General features: G+C 41.3%; 4 protein-coding genes across 7 annotated transcripts in view; 2 read left to right on the forward strand and 2 right to left on the reverse strand.

Moving 5' to 3' along the window:
- Window positions 1–1,509: 1,509 nt before the first annotated feature.
- Window positions 1,510–12,607, forward strand: gtf2e2 (general transcription factor IIE, polypeptide 2, beta). Of its 2 annotated transcripts, none has more exons than XM_035660178.1 (8): window positions 1,510–1,727; window positions 2,559–2,723; window positions 8,702–8,784; window positions 9,467–9,574; window positions 10,088–10,270; window positions 10,464–10,557; window positions 11,581–11,696; window positions 11,879–12,607. In XM_035660178.1, exons 2-8 carry the CDS (start codon window positions 2,564–2,566, stop codon window positions 11,996–11,998), a joined length of 864 nt encoding a protein of 287 aa, XP_035516071.1. In that variant the 5' UTR covers window positions 1,510–1,727; window positions 2,559–2,563; the 3' UTR covers window positions 11,999–12,607. The 2 variants fall into 2 exon arrangements, with proteins under 2 accessions (XP_035516071.1, XP_035516072.1); XM_035660179.1 differs by having other exon boundaries at window positions 2,563–2,723.
- smim18 (small integral membrane protein 18) lies at window positions 4,306–7,906 on the reverse strand. The gene is made up of 2 exons (XM_035660181.1): window positions 7,674–7,906; window positions 4,306–5,031 (listed from the first exon to the last, which is right to left on the reverse strand). The coding sequence occupies exon 2, from the start codon at window positions 5,024–5,026 to the stop codon at window positions 4,703–4,705; it is 324 nt and encodes a 107-aa protein (XP_035516074.1). The 5' UTR covers window positions 5,027–5,031; window positions 7,674–7,906; the 3' UTR covers window positions 4,306–4,702.
- A 253-nt stretch (window positions 12,608–12,860) lies between the features above and the next one.
- Window positions 12,861–15,374, reverse strand: LOC118327013 (dynactin subunit 6-like). Its single transcript, XM_035660180.1, has 7 exons — window positions 15,254–15,374; window positions 14,980–15,047; window positions 14,725–14,830; window positions 14,527–14,612; window positions 14,360–14,407; window positions 14,101–14,243; window positions 12,861–13,202 (listed from the first exon to the last, which is right to left on the reverse strand). The coding sequence occupies exons 1-7, from the start codon at window positions 15,316–15,318 to the stop codon at window positions 13,110–13,112; spliced, it is 609 nt and encodes a 202-aa protein (XP_035516073.1). The 5' UTR covers window positions 15,319–15,374; the 3' UTR covers window positions 12,861–13,109.
- A 744-nt stretch (window positions 15,375–16,118) lies between these two features.
- hgsnat (heparan-alpha-glucosaminide N-acetyltransferase) overlaps window positions 16,119–17,613 on the forward strand; it is an 8,551-nt gene continuing 7,056 nt past the window's right edge. The window contains exons 1-3 of one of the 3 annotated variants that reach the window (XM_035660175.1): window positions 16,119–16,305; window positions 17,171–17,286; window positions 17,400–17,536. In XM_035660175.1, the coding sequence (XP_035516068.1) occupies window positions 16,146–16,305; window positions 17,171–17,286; window positions 17,400–17,536 (413 nt within the window). In that variant the 5' untranslated portion in view covers window positions 16,119–16,145. Of the gene's footprint in view, window positions 16,306–16,403; window positions 16,807–17,108; window positions 17,287–17,399; window positions 17,537–17,613 lie in introns of those variants that run through there. The other 2 variants (XM_035660177.1, XM_035660176.1) reach the window with 2 other exon arrangements.

The following is a 17,613-nucleotide window of genomic DNA, read 5'->3' on the forward strand; positions in this document are numbered from 1 at the left end:
GCACTGCAGCTCTCTATTTGCTTTAGTGACTTGGTTACAGTGCCGCCTTATCTCAACTCTTTTCACACCTGAATATACCCAGTGGTGGCGTTGCCTTCCTGCTTCAGTCAGCAAGTCCAGCTTCAGTTGGGGTGAATTGATGTACTCAGTCTCATAACAACTGTCTCTGAAGTGTGGACGTTATAGCCCTTTTCAACTTTATCCAGCTCTAGCCTCCCATATAGCACATCTTTGAATGCACTGAGTGGTGACAAGTAAGGCAAAAATCATATTTATTGATCAATGTGCTGAATAGATTATAGCCTCGGCCATGGCCAAAGTTGCACTATAGGCACATAATGATAGTCAATTCCTGTAGGGAGTGGATTTTTTCTTTGAAAGGATGCCAGAGGACAAAGATGGGCTTAGAAGTGTTATAAGGACCTCACATCGAAACTCCTGAGGGGTTTGTTTCCATACATTTTCCAAAGAAAACTACAAAGCTAAAGCATCCATTCTAACACAGTGGGTGGCTGGGTTTGCATCACTACAATTCGCAACTTTCCATATACTCAAACTGCAGATGTCGTGTTTGTACTTTATTCGAAAAAACACACTTTTTGTCTGCCTTGATTCTTTTATGTTTTATCTAATGTTTGTGTAATATAAACTAGAAAACTAGATAGCAGCACATATAACCTTTTTCTCTTAATTTATTCCTTTCTTTTTTTGCTGGCCCATGTCTGTCACATGCTGAACTTGGTAACTTGAGTACATAGCATAAATGCACCACTAAGTGGTGCCCTTCTGCCATTTCCTCCCTGGAGACAGACAGCATTTTGTAGAAATGAGGGGAAATGTACGGAGCCCCCCTGGTGACACTGGATAAAAAAATAATAATGCGTGGCCACACATTACTATCTCGTGGCCACGCATTAACTATCTCTTAAGTTATTGCGTGGCCACGAGATAGTAATGTAATGTGTGGCCACGCATTTTTTTTTTTTATCCAACGTCATGGGGGGGGGCTCCGTAATTTTGAGCAGTCGAATTAAGTGTCTCTTGCTAAGAATTACTCCATGCCTAACCGGCAAAGTGATGAAGTATGTCATGTAATTAATTCTATATTAAAATAAAATGAAATTAATTCAAACTTGTCCATGTTAACAATCAACAGTCTCTGCATGGAAATGACTGCAATAATTATCGCGTGGCCACGCATTATTATTTTTTTTAATCCAATGTCACTAGGGGGGCTCCGTAGTAAACAATAAAAACACCTAATACATTTAAATAACAAAAAGAGGAAGCAAAGTGCCAGGGAATTCAGACATAACAAATGGGGGGAGACTTTAATTCAGTAAAAGAAAAACAATACAGATTTATAACGTTACATTTTAATTTTCACTTTTTTTGATTCAACGAATCAACAATTGTATATGTTTCGAAATGTTATTTGGGTATTTTCAGATTTTTTCTTTTTTCTTTAAAAGTCAACGTTTCATACGTGATGACGTCGTGCAAGGATTAGCTGTCGATATCCGAAAAATCGAACAAGAACGGAAGTGAAGCATGAGAAGAAAAAAGGATATTTTGTGTGTGAAGTTAGTTAGCAAACGTTAACTTATATCATCCCTGTTAGAGCGGTTATTTGCTGAAGAACGTGTATCTGTTCGGTAGCCTACGGAATTAGATAGTCCTCCTGGACTAACCCGCCACTTTCTCCGAGAACAGGAACAAAGTGTCAGGTAACGCTCAGCAGGATAACGTTGAACAAATCCGCAAGCTAACGCTAACTAACAACGATATCTGTGTTATCCAAATATCAAATGTAGTCAGCAACGTTTGGAGATAACCTTAACCCTGGCTGGGTTTACATTAGCACAATAAAGCAACAACGTCAGGCTAACAATGCCGACTGTATCGTTACTTAGCTGTGGCTAGTTACTTGCAACCAGGTGAACGAACTAGCTCATGTTTAGCTCTTTAGCTGGAACATTTTGGGGCAATTTCCTCTCTAACGCCAGTTTATCGAGGTGCAAGATCATCGGTGATCAGAGAATAATCACATGTGTTCTCAGTTTAGCTGCAGTTGCTGTTTGCTGGTCGAGTGGCACAAAAGGGGATTTTATTTTTAAATTGCTTTAAACCTTTTACAGTCAAGGCTGGGTTAAGTTACAACCGGTTACAGCAGGAAACTACCCCGGAGAGCCTGGCCCCTTGGGCCCCCTAAAGGCACTGATTGTCAGTGGGTTGTGTCTAGGACAGGAACCCCTTTGTCAGAATACACTCCTTTTGTTTTATTATTTTAGTATTGTCCTCAGGTGGTTCATATTCTTAAAAAAAATCATATTACAAAAGTACTGGTTAATAACAGTAGAGCTCCCATGTGTAGTCTGCTGTGTGCACTGTACTGTGTTTACAACATGAAACCTATACAGTGCACAGAGTGACCCTACACTTTAAAACGTCAGCATATTACACCACCCTCTCAGACCAAAGGGAGCTTTTATTTCGTCTTATTCTCTTGCTGTTTGTTCTTATTGTTGCTGTTTTTGATGTATGTTGTGCTCTGTCAGCCAGGATGGATCCAGCTCTACTGAGGGAGAGGGAGCTGTTCAAGAAAAGAGCTCTGTCCACTCCGGCTGTAGAGAAGAGACATGCTCCTTCAGACTCAGGGTCGCACAAGAAGAAGAAGTCCAAAGTTGACAAGGAGAGCTCATCAGGGTCCAAACACGGCGCGGGTAAGTGAAGAAGAGATTTTAAGAAATGAATAACTGTTACAGTTTTGTATGTACAGCGAAAGAACATGTCAGAATTGGATTTTAGGCAATTTATATTATATTCTTAGCACTAATATTCAATATCTGATCTGAGGCAGAAAGGACACTGCCATAAATTGCATTATTTGTCATTAATTTACCAGCTTATGTGAAGTTGGTCATTATTTTTTCCCTTTAATACACAAGTGTTTTCCAAACATTCCCACATACCATGCATCTTTAGTAACCCGGGACTTTAATAATGCAGTTTACAGTTTGGAATGTGGTATTATTAATTGGTATCAATGAAATGAATGACATTTTTAAAAACGTTTATGGATGTCATACAATGTGGTTTTAATATATTTCAGCATAGCCGCCTATATTTCATGTTTATACTGTTCTTACACATAGACTACTATAACTTCTCATAGACTGAGACCTACCAGACCCAAATGAGTCAGTACAGTAATCACAAATCAGGCACTTGCTTGTGGTCATTATGAGGTTAAGTGTGAATGGACAGAAGTGGCATCTCCAGCGTTTTTCTGGGAGTTCCTCAGTTTCTGCCTCTTGATAGTATCTATCAGCTCCTGGAAGTTCTCTTTCCCCTTTTCCAGCCATGGCCACAACGACTTAAGGCCTAGCTTTTCCAGGAAAATTCTATGCCTGTGAGATCTTCCCAAGTTTTACATTTGCCCAAGAAAATTACTTGCATGTTAATAGCAATAAGGTTGAGGCAACTATGTAAGGTAACCTCTCTTTGGACCCCTACTTGCATGGTATCTATTCAGAGCTCATGTCATCTGGGGTAGCTTTGTCATTGCCATGCTGTGACCGTAGCCTAATGTATCAAACTTTATCATCGTTGTGTTTGTATTTATTCATAGTAACAGTGAAACAACAGAGCCATCATGAGGCCAGTCAGAGAAACACCATCACTTGCATCCAGCACACAGTGAATAAAAAAAGTAGCACTCGTACGGACAAAAAAACAATGCTTTTAATTTATTCAGGCGTGGTTCTACCTTTCATATCCTTACTTTTCCTGTTCACTTTATTTGTCTGTTCTTTTAGCAGAAAAAAACTCCGGTACGTAAGTTAGTGACAATTTATTAGGCATTTTGTGGTAAGGCATATGAAATCATACACTGTGCTCAATATGACATGATAAATTACATCACTGTGCAGCAATCAAGTGTCACTTGTCATGAGATAATGTCGCAATGCTAAACATGTTGACAACACTGGCATACAATTTACTAAAGAACAGAGAAACACAGGCTTTACCCAATGCGACGATGCTGTCCAAATAAGCTTGATCATATTTTTGTTGTTTGTCAGTTCCTGTTGGAAACTAGGATATTCAAGTCTTTGGATTTGGACAGCTTTTTCTGTCTGTATACAACATTTTACATGTCTCATAGAAGCTCATTTGCATTAAGCAGGTCACAAGTACGTGCAGTAATAACAGGGCAGAGTCACTCAACAGGAATACTTGTTTTTTTTAAACAAACTGTTATTGGGTCCAACTATTGTTTATTATGTTAACATGTTTCTCCGGCCACTGTAAGTACTATTAGTACTATTATCATTAGGCTACTTGAGATCTCTGTCTTTCCTCTGGTAGTATTTTGGGTGTAAAACGTGGCTTTCAGGGTCTGCCCTGTATGTTAAGTGGTAGTGAATGTAGATGTGTGAAGATTCCCTCCTAACTGAAATGAAAAGTTAATTAGACTCACTCCAAATCGGTGACAAACCGCCCTCTTCCTTTTTCACATTGTTCTGTTAACTTATCCCGCCTCTTCCCTCCGTGTCCTCTTAACTGTGAGTATTTGAGCCACTGTTGGGCAGATTTAGAAGTTCTTTTCTCAGGGCGTCAGGTTTATCGCTGTGGCATTGCCCATTTCAGCAATAAAAACCCGAATGCCTACTCTTCCTCATTTTCATCCCGGCACACCCTATACCACCTCAGTGTGGGATTCTGGCTCCTTGCAAATGCTGGTCATGAGCTTGCTGCAGCTTCCCGGCCCCTCCTCCTGTAGCTGCTGATGTGTCTTCCCTTTAGCGCAGCAGCCACAGTCCAGTAGCTCATAGAGCACAGCCAAAGCAGCCAGAGACAGGACAGTGAGGATGAAGAGCAGAAGGATGACGAAGCAGGCCACATTCCATCCGTCATGGAAAGGGTAGACCTCCTGGACCTGCAAGGAGACGTGGGAGAGAGGGGCCGCCTCTGGGTGCCATGGGAGATTACTCGGGTGTATAGTGGTGGTGATGTTGGCCATGATTTCTGGAGGAGGAGAGAGGAGAAAGACAGATTGTTAATGTTTGCGACAGTCTTTGGTCCACCGCTGAGAGGAGACCAAATTAGAGCATGATGGTTGTAAAACACTTGTTTCCATGGTGAGAGAAGGATTAGAAAGTGAAAGCAGTAAAAGAGTGGCTCCTTAGGGCATAATATTTAGGAATCTGATGTACTGGGCTCTGTAGTGCCAGAATTTTAGAATAATAAATACTAAAAACAAAAGACTACAGACCATGTTCCTGAATTTCATTTTCACTTTTACGCAGCTAATGTATGACAAGGATAGAGCCTCACTAGAGACCACAGACGGAATGGGAAAGCCATTTCCTCTCCTGAAACCATCAGGGTTTCTCTTAGGTAATCTGCTGTAATGTGATTATGATAGTACAACATCGTTAACGGTCACAGAGGGTATCATGTTGTAAATGAGAAACTGTAATGCCACTTTGTATACAAAATAAACCTTGGCAACAGACAGTGTTTTTAGTTAAATAAGAAGACAATGAGTTATTAGAGGCAAAAGGTTATTTTGCAAAGGAGCATAAACCCTACTGAGGCCATCTGCTCAGAACAAAAATAGACTTAAAAAGAAAAGAAAAGGATAGCTGCGCAATAAAATGTGGCACCTACACTTGGTTTGCAACCCTTCAGCTGTAACACCTGACAAAAAGAAAGTTACGAAATTGCAATCTAGTAATGAAATTAAAACCTGTTCTGCAGCACGCACATTGTCAAGCCATTTGTCTCTCTTCAGCTTCCCTTTCACATTTTCTGCCAAAGCCTACCATTTCAAATCCTCAGAGAACAGCATGCCAGTATCTCTGCCCACACACACACATTCACACATGTGCACATACTACATGATCTAAACACACACACACAGACACACACATATATTCTCAGACATTTTATAACACACACTGAGGCAGAGAAAGCTGACCCAGATTACTTGAGTGAACCACAGAAAAGAGTTGAGGAAAAGTGCTTCTCTCAACACGAGGCTAAGCCTGTAAGGTTTCATTTATTTTAACTGGGTTTACTTTGTGTAAAGACAGATGCTTTCATGTATGTATGATGGATTTGTGGCATCGTAGGGTCCTGAGAGTGTATTTTAGTACACTAGAAGAAATAGGTGACTACTCTTCGTGTGGTTGTAACTGTTTCCGTGTTACCTGACACTGTAATGTGATAGAACCCGCTGTTGTAGTGGCTTCAATGCCTACGTTACAGTCTTGCTGTGGTGACCAGACTCGGCATAATACTGTATGCTATGGCCCAAATGATGTGGGAAAGGCCGCTAGCAATTGTAGCTTAAGTTAAGGTTACCTTTTGTTTCAAAACATAATTAACAAATACTATGTGTGGGGTTGTTATTTAAAAAAGAAGAGAAGTAAAGGTTGCATTTGGTTTAGTCTCAAAACTGTTTACGTGTGTTTTATGAAATTAATTAATTTGTATAGTGTAGCTTCATAGCAGTATGGTTTTATATTGGGTTAGTAAGAGGTCACACACAGTTAACTACATTTACTGTCAGCTGGTTATTGGTTTATGGAAGCAGACTGAAGCACATCTGTTTACAGTGTTTACAGAACATGGTGAGTGGTTTGTGGTATTTTCTTCTCAGATGGTGCAACTTGACTCTCTCTTCCCTCTTTAGCGTCCTCTAATCGCAGCTCATAATATCAACTTCACTTCAACTCATTGCCATGACAACAACATCTTTTACTAATTTGTCTCGCCTAATAGCAACAACCCCCCCCCCCCCCATCCAACCTGTTCATCCCGCCATTTCTTTTGTCCCAGGGCAGTCACCACACATGAGGACAGATTGTACTCCCTACAGCATCTGTTATCTCAGCCCAAAAAGAGCCCACGCCCAATACCAAGCCCTTAAAGGTATTTGAAGGGACGCAGATATTGCTCTCTGGCTACACAAGCGCTGCGCCTCTCTTCCTCTCTCTCACACGACACACACCACACACAGCACACACCACACCAACACAACACAACCACACACACACACACAACACACACCACCCACATCACACACAGCCACACCCCACCAAAACACATTTATACACTCCTAGATGTCCGCCTGGCTGGCAGCCTCCACAGCTGCCAGTCCCTTTATTGATTTGTCTTGAGAGGTGCAGTTTGCCACCGAGTCATGCAAGATGCACATGAGTTACCAATACCAGAGATACAAAACAACACACACACACACAGTTTCAATTAATCTGGAAGAGTGCAGACAGCAGATCCATGTTTATTTAATCCGTTGCATCTTTGCTCCATCTTGGCCTAAATATTACGGTTGGCAAGATCTTTGCTCACATAGCATGAATTACATTTTACATACATAATTGCTAGATGTGGTGTGCACATCACTAGCTGTTTCTCTTATACATAATTGATTGGCTTCATACAAAGATCTGCTGCGTTTAGAAATGTGCGATTCACCCTGCTGGATCATTAAAACCCCCTTATAGCTACACAGTGAGACCAAGAACAACCTACAGCCTGTAGCTTAAATTAATGCTGTGGATTGTTATGATCTGTTGATGCCGAACACACACACACACACATATTATTCTGATGATGCTGTGAAGAAAAATCTGCAGACTCACCTGTGTGTCTAGGTTCAGTCTTCAGAAGATGCGAGTCAACAGATGCACTCTCCTCTTCTGGGTGCTCCACCTATTGCTCCGTCTTCCACTCTCTCCCTCCTCCGTGTTCACTCCTCGACCTGTTTTCCTCCTCGGTGCTCTCATGCACTCTCAGCCGTCGCTCGTGCACCAGCTCGCTCCCTCCGCCACTCCTTGCAGCTCTTCATGTCTCGGGTGAACGGCACGGGCTCCTTCTCCGTCATTGGCTCTTTCCTTTTAGCCCTGCCTCTGCACCATTCGTTAACTGGCCTGTCACAATCCCAGTGTCCTGCCCACAGCCAAGCTCACGACAGCAGAAGCTCCCGCCCACACCATGAATCATTCATGAATCAGTGTCTGTTTTCAGCTTTGATTGGCGAGTGCTGAATCCAGACCTCAGACAGTCTGCAGGGGGGGGGAGCAGCATTATTGGACTCCCACAGAGAATAGGAGCAGTATGCTGGACTTTAAGCTATTCTTTGAGCTCAATTAAAAATGATTGAAAACACATTAACGAGCAACATAGTTGCATTGGGTGACATGAAACCACTGTGATGTATTTTGAGTCAATCCCACTCACACTGTCCTGCTGCCATAAACACTCACTAGCACACACGTGTCTGATAGTATAGTATAGGCCCATTTTAAAGAATTACTTCCTCAGTAGGAACATATAGGCCACCGACCAAAGAGGCTGGAAAGTATTGAGAGATGAACTAGGAATTGTTGGTTTTCATGGGATTTGCTGACTAATAGACAAATGTAGAATAATGCATGTAATTACTGAATTAGACTGACTTAAATAAAGTTTATTGACATCATGTAATTTGTTTTAGTTCTTATTGTAGTTTTTCGACACCATCTGATGTGCTGATCATATCTATTGATTTTAAGCCATTTTATCAACAAAAAGCTTTGGGTTCTGTCCGTCTATATAGTTCACTCACTCTTATATATAAATAATGTGACATTTAAATACTTTACCTAAACTGCTCTGTTTTTCTCCACAGAGTCTGGTAATGGCAACTTTAACATCAAGACAAGCTCTGGGTACAAGTTTGGCTGCCTGGCCAAGATAGTCAATTATATGAAGGTAAGCCTCTGGAGACGTTTTTTCTTTAAAAAAAAAAAAAAAAGAAAAAAAAGAACATTCTCCAGCAATTGAGTGGTGATTGTATTCATCCTTGAAGATGAACATTATTCTAGGCAAAGGTGTGTTTCAGTCTCATGGATATTGTTCCTTTCCAAGTTGATAAAAGCTGTCACAACAGCATCCACTTAATTGCTAGGTTTTAAGTTTGTCGTCATCTCCATCAAAGCTCTTTAAAAGCTTGACTTATTGTCTGTTGTGTCAGTCCAGTGAGTCAGTTGTGTCCGCTGCGTAACATTTAGTGCCCTGTCGTTTCTTTTGATATGTTAACAGCTTGTTTGTCATGCTGTGGCTCTGGAGAGAGGCAGCCAGGCCCTGTCACACTAGCTGTCTGACTCATCCCTCGCGCCAGAACTCGCACTCAATTTGACAGATTTTCTTTTAATGTGTGCATTGTTTGTGCCATCTGTTGAATACACAAAGCTGGGGAAAAAAAGTTCTGACAGTTGAATGCAAGGCATAAAATCACTATAGGCATTTAGCTATAACTGCGCTAAAGGTGTGGGCCTAAGAATGGCTGACATTCTAAAATAAGGAGGATTTTATACTTTGTTGATTCTGTATGTGTGTTTTTTGTACGTAAATTCATCATAAATTCATGTGCTGTTCTGCCCTTAACTCTCAGACAAGGCATCAGAATGGGGACACACATTTCCTGACCCTGGATGAGATTCTGGATGAGACCAAACTTCTTGACATCAGCATGAAGCAGAAACAGTGGCTCATGACTGAGGTGTGTATAAGTATTATATTGCTATTATTTATCATCAGGAGTACATTTGTCCATGTCCTACACCATGTCCTACACCATTGCCCAGAACACTTACTTTCCCTGCAAGTCATCTGTAGGCTGCAACGACATCCTGTATGTTGCAAAAAAAGCAAGCCACTAAATAGAAGCTTGATGATTGGGTGAGATAACTGAGTGATGATGCTGATAATAAACACACATTCAATACCTTGTGGAAGATACTCTTGTTAATAGTAGAGAACAACATGAAGCTAAGAAGAGTTACTATAGCTCAAAGCACAAAGTGTGCATGTTTCGGAAGGTGAACACAATGTTTAGCCTTTATATTTTTAATGGGATGAAAGGCACAAAAAAGGTTTTTCTTTTTGATAATTATTTTTTTCTAATTCACAGAACATCAAAGATTAATTTAACTGCATATGCACATCTACTATCTGGTCACCTACTTAACAAGAGACTTAAAACATCTGCTCCTACGCTTTGTGTGATTGTCAGGCCTTGGTCAGCAACCCAAAAATTGATGTCCGGGATGGGACGTACGGCTTCAAACCAAAGTACAACCTGAAGGACAAGAAAGCCTTACTGAGGCTGCTAGACAAACACGACCAGCTGGGACTGGGAGGAGTGCTGCTGGACGACGTAGAGGAGGGGCTGCCTAACTCAGCCAAGGCCATCAAGGTGATACACGATAAATACAATTTATGCTAAAGCACACGAATGCCCGCGCAGCAGTGCCACCTAATGCATACAGTACATGATTGCCGATTTAATGGAAGGGGCATACACTTGTGTCTCACACCCTTGTAACGCTGTGGTGACTAAACAATATTAGCAGAGACGTGAGCTGACGTGGGCTCTGGTGTGTTCGCAGGCTTTGGGGGATCAGATCATCTTCGTGACAAGACCAGATAAGAAGAAGATCCTGTTCTACAACGACAAGCACTGCCAATTTATGGTAGATGAAGGTGAGCACAAGTCAGCTTCGTCAGTCAGCTGTGATACGGATCGCTCTGTCTCGCTCTCTGTGTGTGTCTTGGCTGTCTTTCTGATTGTTACTGACTCTGCATTTAAAAGATGTGGCTGCTGTAGGTTTTGATAATGAATTCATTGTTTAAGTAAGTCATATAAAATGAGGCTGAAACTGATTTCCATCAACCACAGTCCGCATGCCCACTCAGCCCTCATCCTGCCTTGCTGTCATATCAGTTGACAAAATTTTTCCAGCTTATAAGTATTGTTCATGTCAACACCCAAGTTGTAATGATGATGGGAAACCAGCTGTTGCTGAAGGTGATTAAACCCATATTGAATGTGTCGTGTTAAATTGACAGTGCACAGTATTTTAGACTCTAACTCAACCAACTCTTTAATCGTATAAACTGTCTTTAGCTTGAATGTGACGTAAACACTTGTAAGTTGTGAACAAAGGAGTCTTTCCCATCTCTGCCATACATTACGTGTGACATGAATGTGGCATCAGACCAGGTCTGATCCAGCTAAATAAATGACAACACTAGCCGGGGTGAGCCGTAGGTGTGAAGAGCCTTTTCAAGTACATTTAAAAACAGAGAATGAGAAAGCATCACAAAACTTCAGCTGGGTGCCAAGCATCATAATATATCGGTATACAAAAATAATAAGTCACTGCAGCCTGCTGTTGGCTGAGGACATACATCAATGTACCTCTCACATTTAACAGGAGCAACAATCCCTCAACACTGACTTTTAATCTTTCTAGGTTGGGCCATTTAACATTCTGGCATCAGACTGCAGATGAAAATCAGTCGACCTTTCCTTCTAGCATACTTGCATTGTAATTAATGTTTATTAACTTGCTCTGACCCTGATACATGAATAATTAACATGTGAAAAGATATTTTGATATTAATGTTTTCCATTTCTTCCAGTTTGGTCCGTGTTATTTCCTCATTGGTCAAAATCACCAAATAATTGTGTCCAGCTGTTTGATCAATGTGTTTCCATTGCAGAGTTCCAGAAACTGTGGAGGAGTGTTCCAGTTGATTCCATGGATGAAGAGAAGATTGAGGAGTACTTAAAGAGACAAGGCATCTCCTCCATGCAAGAAACAGGACCAAAGAAAGTGGTCAGTGTCGCCCTGCTCTCCCACTTACTTGAATTCCATTCTAATTATTTAATGTACTTTTAAATATACCTGCACTGAATTGTTTCACTAGAAATAAAGGCTTAAATGTGCCAACACTGATTGTTCACATTGACAGTCAAGCATGTTAACCAGTGCCGATTGTGTTTCTGTGCTCCCTGCAGTTACCGGTTCAAAAGAGGAAGAAGCAAGGTGGGCAGAGAAAGAGACACTTCAAGACTCACAACAACCATTTGGCAGGCGTCCTGGAAGACTATTCCGATGGTGTTCCTGCTAAGAAGTGAAATCCTTTCCCCGGCGGTTTCATGCCCTCAAAGGAGTGATGTAGAATCTGTAAATCAGTCATGGCTGGAGACGGAGACCCTGGCCACACTACGATACAAAGCAAACCAACTAGCTTCTTTTCCTTTCTTTGCACTCCTCCCAGTGATCAGTGGTCTTGTCTTACATGGAGTGAATAGAAACTGTGTTGTAGAATCCTTTTTAGTTTGTTTATTGATCAGTGATAACTGAAGGAGGGGAAAGAGTAATGAGACCATTAAGGACGCTGACTGATGCACCGTTACTGTTGAAATGTAAATGAGGTTACAAGTTAAGTGTGTAAATATGTTTTTCTTCATTTTATTTAGTATATTGCCAAGAGGTGTGTGTGTGTGTGTGTGTGGAAGGTTTTATTTGAAAGGCCAGCCATCTTTTCAATAGGAATTGCAAAAGACAGGATTGTGCTGTGCAGTCTCTCGTTGAGGTCTCTCATCCAGCCTGAAACATCTCGGACATTACTTCTTGTGGAATTTCAAAATATTGAAATCCTCTCACTTTGCAGCACAGAGGCATAGTGATTTAAAATATAAAAACTTTTGCAACTTATTTTAATAAATTACAGTGTTACAGTATACACGTTTTATCATTGATTTACATGCACACTACTGCCAGTTCTATTAGTCGCCATTTTAAATGCTAACATTTAGGTGTTTATCAAATTCAATTTGAGAATCAATGAAAGTACTTAAAATGTTACATTTACTGTTGGTATTTCTGTGTGGCTATACACTGAAAGCATTTAATTCCTATGTGTCTTATTATTTTCAACCCAGTGATGAAATTAGAGGGAACCACTGATCATAAATTACTATACAGTCCACACAATCAGCATTTTGAGGTTATTTAATTAATCATAGAAAACATGACATCAGCTCAGCAAGATAAAGATGAAATGCTTAATCAGCTGTTGCAGTTCTAGTAGAAAATATTAATCAGCAAGTGAAAAAAAAGTACTGATCAAGCTAGGTACATATATTATAATTATATACATTCATGCTTCCTTCCAGCAAGATCCATGTAAATAAGGGTTTGCTATCCATTTACAATCCGCCTTAAAATGTATGAAGTTAAACTTTAGCTAGCATTGTGGCCTGCTTTAACAGTTTTCTTCAGATGGTGGTAGTTTGGCAAAATCTTCATCAGGAAGTCGAGCTGAAGAGTCTGGGGCTGTAAGAATGACAACAAACATGTCAATAAGCTAAGGAAAGATAAGTGATCTTTTCTAAAATGCTTTCAAAGTCAGACATTGGCCAATGCCATGTTTGAAAGTCTTGCACTAATATTTGACACCACAGTAGGCTGGAAATGCCAAGATTTACAGCGTTTTTTCTGAACCGGCTGAGTAGACTGGATAAAAACACCCAGTTGAAATTAAAAACTGCAATGCTGTACCATTAATTATGGTAAAGCTTGTTAAACTCATGGTGCGCCGTCTTGTCCCATTGGTCTTACTTTCATGCAGATGTAGGCACATAGAGGTACCTGCATGTTACTACCACATCATATTTTTTTAAGGCTTGTGTGTGCTAAGTAGTTCACACTGTATTTTTGGGTACCTCGTGGTTGAAAAGAACTTTACGTTTCATATTTATGTATGTAAGAGGTTTCAGACATGATGAACACCACTGATGAGGTCACAGACAAGCAAAATCTTATATAAACATGACCAAAATGTGTAACAATTCAGAGCAGGGTTTCACCATTATGCACAGTGTTTCTCCCTAACAGTTATATTAGGCCTATTGAGACAGCCTGCGAACAACAAACAAAAACATAAATAAGCTTGACAAAAAAAGGGTAACACATTTGACCTCTGTTCACAGTGTTATGTCATTATCAGAATGATAATATGCTGCCCAGAATTATGAAATGGACATTACCTTATCTATTAGATGCTATATACAAGAAGTGGATGCAATAGAACTGAAATCTGTACCAAACCTATGCAATCTACTAAAATATCTCCACAGACTGCAGCAAGTTACCATAGAGTAAACCTGTTAACAAGAAAATCTACATTTTAACGGTCCACCTGTAAGCACAAAACGCCCAAACGTGTGCGTACCTGTGGTCTCTCTGTCTGAACCCGCCTCATACATCCAGAGCCAAAGATGACCGTGTTCTCAGGTATGACTTCACAGGTGTTGACCTGACAGAAGGCTCCAATGATACAGCCACTGGTGAGGATCACATTCCTACCGACGTCAGCTAGACGACAAAATAGAGGACATTTGATACAGTGAGTGACTTTGCTCATGTGCATACTCCCTCCTTCTCTGCAGACACACCCTGGAAGCCAAACAAAGATAAAACACACATCCCACCTTTAGATTCAATCACGTTGTTGTCCCCAATTTTCAGGGCTTGCGATACTGTTAGTTGTCAGTTAAGGCGAAATGTATTTTTGATAGTTTAGATTCATAAAATGGTTACAATATGAAATCATTTGACTTATAGAATAAGACTGGTCCAGCCAAACTCAAAAGGATACCACAGCCAACCTCAAATACATTGTTCAAGCCAATGGTCATCGTCTTCGGTTCCACCTCAGAATCTGGTGTGATGTTTTCTGGATAACTGTAAAAGGTAAAACAAGCAAACTTAATAATTATGATGATGCAAGTAAAGCTTGTTCGTGTAACAGTGATGTGCATGTTATACACTGGAGGTACAAGGAGTCTTAAATCACCCATTAATGATCAGAGCTTGCTCCTCGATCAAATTGCCTTCTCCGATAACGATGGGTCCTGCCTCTGCAATGATCCGGGCTTTAGGGTGGACTACTGTCCTAGGGCCTGAGAAAACACACAACATTTAAAACGTAAAGTACAAGTGGTGTTAGTTAAGAGTCTGATCGGATTTGAGGTACACAAATACATGTTCTGCCAAGTCAGCAGTATAAAGCAGTAACTTCTTGCAAGTGACCCAAAGTGAATTATCTTACCTATGGTGACATCTCCTCTAATTTCACTTTCAACACAAACGACGGCTCCGGCGGCTATTTTGACACTGCTAAAATACAAAAGTTAAACAGAGACAGAGGACTTTAGAGAAAACAGGGTGGAAATGTTAGCTCACGTTGCTAGCTAGCTATTTCACATAGTCGAGTCCTCTAAAGCAGCGACATTGTTACTTCCTTGTCGCTTTCTGGTTTATCATTTTGTTTATTAACAGCGCGTAGGTCGCGGTTGAACCCGTCATTAACGGGCTAACATTACCTTTTCTGAGCACTTTGTTTATCTGCCATTGTGATAGATGGAGTCCGGTGGGAGGCGCCGTTCATTCACTCGATGATCGATTTCGTGTCCTTACTATCACTGTATGTGCGCATGCGTCAGTCGACTCGCTATTAAAAAAACATGGCTCTGACGTCATTGGCGCGGTCATGTGGTCGAATGAGTGGGAACAGTTGAGCTCATTGGGAAAACTACTCTGTCAAAACAATAATAACCAGGCAGACAAGCTTTTAAACACTGATGTAAAGTTAATTTATTGGGTTGGCTGGAAGTATGGACGTTACCATAGCAACAGACCGTGTGTAGAACCATTTAGGACCTTTAGAAATCCATGTTAGTGTGTCTTCCCACATTATGTGTTTCCGTCTGTAAAGATAAAACGGTCTCAGAAGAATCCAACATGTCCACTGCTGCTGCAGCCCGTTCATTGCCTTAGAGCTGGCTAAAGGGGGGGTAAAAGTAACGTTTTAATTATTCCCCTAAGGTTGGCGAAAGGTATGGGACCAAAAGTTATAAGGAGTTCGGTCTAAACCTGCTCTATNNCCTGAGATAACTTCTGTTAGGAATTGGCGCTATACAAATTGAATTGAATTGAAAAAGTACGGAGCCATAATTGGGGCGGACGTTACCATAGCAACAGAGTGTATCGAGACGAGACCTGCAAGAAAGGTTGTTATTAATTATGAATTAGTTAATTTGAGAGTTCTTATGCGGCCAAAAGGGCCCCAGTCAAACAATTACAGCCAAAGTGTGGTTGACGTTCACCACACACCCCCGCCGAGGGTAACAAACAGGTAGCGTTAACCTTGTACTTTGTCCCTTATGGCTCCCCCTACAATGTCAAAACAAGGAAGGGTCGGAAGTGGGAATTGCTATGGCAAAAGGGAAACTGAAGAAATCAAAACACACTTCTTCAGTCGTGAAGTCAAGGCAGAAAGAAATGGCAGAACCAAATAAATACATGTTTTCCCTTGCTGCCATTGCTTTGGTTGTAGCCGTCTGCGTGGTGCCACTGGCAGCAGAAATATCTAGCTGTAAGTAAAATGTACAGGGTTGTTGACAAGTGTGAAAGCAATGGCAGGTAGCGCTTCGTAGCTAGGCTAGCTACAGCTAATTACCCAATGTCCTGCACAATTTATAACTAATATTATATTAGTAGTAGCTAATAATATCACACACCAACCAGCAGAAGATTTGCCACGATATATATGTTGTTTAGGTGTGTTATTTAAGGGTTATTAAGTCGTAAAACCTGTTAGCTCGGGGTTAACTGCACATAAACTCAAAGAAGCAGTAGATGGTCCAAGAATGAGCTCCAGTCGTTTGAACTTCCCTCCTGGGGGTAGTTCACGGATTAATTCAGCATGTGACCACGAGGCTCTGCAGCCGTAACTTCAGCCCTCTCACATGCTCTCCTCTTCCAGGCAGCAACGTTAGCTGACTGGCTGCAGCTAGCAGTCAGATCGGGCACTTTATTTATTACTCTGGCTACCTGTCTCTCGTCCCTAACGATAGCAGCGAACCATAGGTTTGAGGTAAGTTACGGGAATCTAGTTGCACAGCTGTAGCCTCTGCGAAGGCGTTCAAAAGCAAAGCCTCCACGATATGATCTCTCTGGCTTGTGCGTTAAGGTTGTCAACATGTAGCTGCGGTTATTTTATCCATGTTGTACTGTGGAGTGCAGTAATTTAACAAACATGGTGTTGTGGGTCTTTCTGATCATATGAACAATGGTCTTTATTTGTGTTCAGTGAGCAGTCGCTTCACAGTTGGGTGTGGTCAGCTACACTGCAGGCTGTTGCATTTTTTCTTCATGTTTCCTCTTTCTGTACATCAGATTGATTTGCCAGTTGGTTTCGACTGATCTGCACAATCGTGTACTGCTGATTCTTTCTCCAGCTGGCTTCCCTCATCACAAGCACATAGCCCTGAAGATGGACGAGGCATTCCTGACAGTCAACAATGAGTTGGACACTGAGGTGGTGGTGTCCTGGATGTCAGAGCGCTGCTACCAGGTAGGCTCACACATACCAAATAGTCTCCTCTCCTCCAGAGTCTGTGGCTGTCTGACTTGTTTCAGGACGAGGATGCTGGTCTGATCTGGACCCTTGTTTTCCTTGTGTGCTAGTGTTTGTACCAGCAGCTCGGGGTGGTACCTGCAGGGTCCAGTCCTGGCCAGCCCGGTTCAGTAGACTTTGTTGTGAGCACACAGCATGAAATTACACTACAGCTCAACAGCACTCCTGTCAACCTGGAGCTCTGCACGTAAGTTTAAGAGCATGGACATGTTTCATATACGGTACACCAGAAGTGGGAACATATATATACTGGCATACTGGCAT

The sequence above is a fragment of the Morone saxatilis genome, unplaced genomic scaffold, assembly GCF_004916995.1.
Source record: "Morone saxatilis isolate NCDOM2014 unplaced genomic scaffold, NCSU_SB_2.0 Contig17, whole genome shotgun sequence".
Classification (NCBI taxonomy): Eukaryota; Metazoa; Chordata; class Actinopteri; family Moronidae; genus Morone; species Morone saxatilis.